The sequence below is a fragment of the Adiantum capillus-veneris genome, chromosome 12, assembly GCF_014529385.1.
Source record: "Adiantum capillus-veneris isolate H3 chromosome 12, ASM1452938v2, whole genome shotgun sequence".
NCBI classification, from domain to species: domain Eukaryota; kingdom Viridiplantae; phylum Streptophyta; class Polypodiopsida; order Polypodiales; family Pteridaceae; genus Adiantum; species Adiantum capillus-veneris.
Window position 1 is genome coordinate 8272205 of NC_140942.1, and position 3622 is coordinate 8275826.

General features: G+C 36.5%; 1 protein-coding gene across 1 annotated transcript; it reads right to left on the reverse strand.

Annotated features, from left to right (window-relative positions):
• Positions 1-1023: 1023 nt before the first annotated feature.
• Positions 1024-1773, reverse strand: LOC147445283 (uncharacterized). Its single transcript, XM_086526039.1, has one exon. It carries the CDS (start codon positions 1771-1773, stop codon positions 1024-1026), a length of 750 nt encoding a protein of 249 aa, XP_086382165.1.
• Positions 1774-3622: the final 1849 nt, after the last annotated feature.

Consider the following 3622-nt stretch of genomic DNA (forward strand, 5'->3'; position numbering starts at 1 on the left):
ATGTCTTGTTTTGCAGATTGAACTCCTTGACAAAGACAATTTTCTTGGGAGAGCTAAAGGCTCAAGAGGAAAGCAATAGAGGGCACTTCAAGAAGGGATGCCTCCTCTCTCATGCACTACATGCCTACATTGGATAGTGCCACCTTCTGTGCTTTTCACATGCAGTATTCTGAAGATCCTGAGTTGCCAATATTTGCCATGAAGATATTGTCACGATTTTTGGGGTACACTCACCTTCAAATCAATTCAAACAAGATCATGCTACTTGAGAGAGCTGCAACACTTAGAATATTTGGATATGCTGCAGGATTCAATGTCTCAAGAGCAGGATACTTTCTTTGCTACTCTAGCAATGCAACAGCAGCTGAGGAGACAAATGTCAACCTTCTTGGGGGCTATAAAAGAAGAAAGTTTTTGAGATATAGGGGTGACATGCCTAGAGATATAAAAAAAAATCAAAAACTAATGTAAATTTGACAATCTTTTGCACCAAAATATCTTTTTTGAATTTGATCTCTTTAGAAAGATTCGGTACAAAGTTTCAAAGTGAAGCATTAATCTCCATCTGTGGTTGAGCAGCATGGTTGTTTGATCTCATCCGTTGTAATTGCCTCCTATAGAACCAATTGAATAATTCCTTTAGTGTATTGCTTCTTCTTTGTCCCCCTCCCTTTCTCATACATTTGAAAAAACAAGTCCTCACTTGATAGTGAGATTTTTCCATTCCCTGAGTATTCCATGTTGCAAGGGGTCTTTGTTTTGCAAAATATGGTCCATGCAGGTATAGAATATGCTAAAAATTTAAAAAAAAAGGTTAGTTGAACTCATAGGATGCAATGCAAAATACTATCCAGACTTTCAAAAGTAATTGAATACTCACCAAGTAATATATGATGTCTTTTGCTCCCCAAGCATCTGTAATAGCAGTTATTAAAAGCTTTATTGTCTTTTTAAAGTCATTTGCATAAGTAGCAGAGCTAACTTGTTGTCTCAAAACTTTCAAAAAATTATCGAGAGCTTCTTTCACACGTCCATGCGTTTGTTGGCTACATCTGGTCTACTTTTGACATTGGTTGCTATTACACAAAGTTCCTTCCAGTAGTTCCACATAGCATCAACCTGTTTGTTGTCATGGTTACTCAAAAATCTTCTAGCTTTTGCTCCACCTATTAAAACATCTTGCAAAACATCACCCATTCCTTTTGAAAGAGTAGGATCTTCTTTTAGATGCACTTGACCACCATGAAAACCCATTTGAGAGAGCAAAGCCTCGCATTTTTCTATGCACTCGTCTGCAAGTTTACTTGGCTTAATAGAATATGCATAATCAAGATGGAGTCGAAGCAATTTGTCCAAGATTCTAATCTCTGCATGCATTGTACAAATATGTACATTTTTTAAATCTATTGTTAGGATTGGATCCCAAATCATAGAAGATGATGGGTAGTCGGTGACGTTGACACTATTTCTCGATGGTGGTTTTCCAACCTCGTGTTCTGCAAGCCATCCTTTTGTTCCAGTGCTTGCCATGCAATATAGACATGGATACGTGGTATTGGCACCTCCACATACACCAAACATGGACTTCAATGCTTTTAGGTCGGCACACAAGTGCCATTCTACAATAAAGTCACCCATGCCATCTACACGGAGTTTTTCACCTGCATTTTGGTCCTGTATAATAGAAGGGATACCGGTCTGCAAAAAGAGCCATTTCAATGTATCATGATTTTCTATTGGTATTTGATCTGCTCCAATCCACCAAAGCTCCATTTCTGATTGAGTTTTGTGGTATGGGGAATCAAGCTTACCCTGGCTATAGTCCAATGCTCTATTCATTAGAGATATGGATACTCTTTCCATCTTTTGACATTTTTGAATTTGAGCTTCATCCAATTTCATAACAAATATAAGTTTTCCTTCACAATCTACTTCTTGTATGTTATAGTATCTCACCATAGCAGATTGAACTTTTTTTATACTAATCCAAATGTTATAAAAAAAGTTATACTCAAAAGAAGATGTTTTTTTTTGTTTTTCATATAGCATCGTTCCTTCTATATGATAGTACTCTCCAAAATGTTCGGGTATTTCTTCGTTTAACAGAGTCCTAACTTTCCCAACATTGTGAGGCCTAGGCAACCCAAAAGCTTTAATCTTGTAATACTTTAAAACCTGAAACCAGGTTTTAGAGATGGCCTTGTAACCCCTTCTACTCACCCCCACTGTGTCACCAACTTCTTGCATTTGAGAAGGTTGGACCAGTAAACCCATATCTTTCAGTAAATTTTGAAATACCAATTTCTTCTGAGTTTGATTTTTCGGAAGTTTCAAAAGTTTCAAAATATCACTTTTGTTCATAACCTCATTCAAAAATCTCACCCTTTCTTGAACATTGGACATATCAAATCCTAAAACACTAGTCACATGTTCTCTAGTAATCTTTATTCTTTTTTTTCTTTGTCCAGAACCTTCTGTTAAGTTTACTACATCTCTCATTTTGTTTTACTCGTGCTCTTAATCCTACTGGAGTTTCTTTTAAAGTTTGAAGCAGATGATTTTCTTGTTTTAGAGATGCTATTTAGTTTTCAAGTTCTAAAATTCTTGTTGCATTTGAAGACAAAGCAGTTTTGAGATATTGAATGTAATGTGTATGATCAATGTGTAAATGAGATAGCCTAGAACTATATCCTAGTAAGCCATCAACCCTATCACCAACAAATCTCATCAAATCATGAGGTGTGTGAAAAGATGGATACCTTCCAGTGCTAGGATCCAGTGGATACAAGCTCCCATCTGTTCATATATCAATGTGTTTCTTTCCCTCGTTGCGAAGTTGTTGTGCTTCATTTACAGTTGTAACTGATCTTTGATAAACACTGCGCGTAGTAGCATATTCTTGGCTTAGCTTAATGTTCAAGTGAAACTTGCGGTTATCACTAATGGAAGATGTATTACTCATTGTAAGTAATGAACACACAGAAAGTATAATGGAAATAACGTAGTAGCAGAACAAGGTGCATCAGAGAAGAAGAGATAAAGCTCGCGAAAGGTGAGAGAAAAAAGACAGATTGAGTGATTCAAAAGTGGAAACAACTATTTGCCGCCAAGTGAAGTAAATGAGAACAAATTTTGAGGTGAGCCACGAAGGAATGTGAAGAAAACGATATCTTTTTGAATATTTAGAGATATGTACCTAGATATCCTTTAGATTGCATAGATATGCTTTAAATGACCAAAACGGACAAATTTGGAGCCGTTTTCACCATAAACAGCTCTTCTAATTAGTAAGTTAACCAATTCCTTACACAACCCTTTTCGAGTCGTTTTTGGCCCTAATGATTTTCTCCATTAAACGATTGAATGTGGCCGGTACATTAGTCAAGCCAAAAAGCATGATTAGATATTCATAAGGAACGCGGTCTTTACGATATCTTCATTCACTATTTTTATTTGATGAAAGCCACTTTTAAGGTCAATCCTACTGAAGTAGGTCGGACCTTGTACTTATCAAACAGACCTTTGACCCACGGTACGAGAAATCTGTTTTTGATAGTGATATGATTTAGTACTTGATAGTCCACGCACATGCGGTATGTACCATCTTTATTTTGCACTAAAA

What these genes read in the sequence shown, in the direction of transcription:
- LOC147445283 (XM_086526039.1), bottom strand. Translation starts at nt 1,773, where the DNA reads ATGGAGCTTTGGTGGATTGGAGCAGATCAAATACCAATAGAAAATCAT.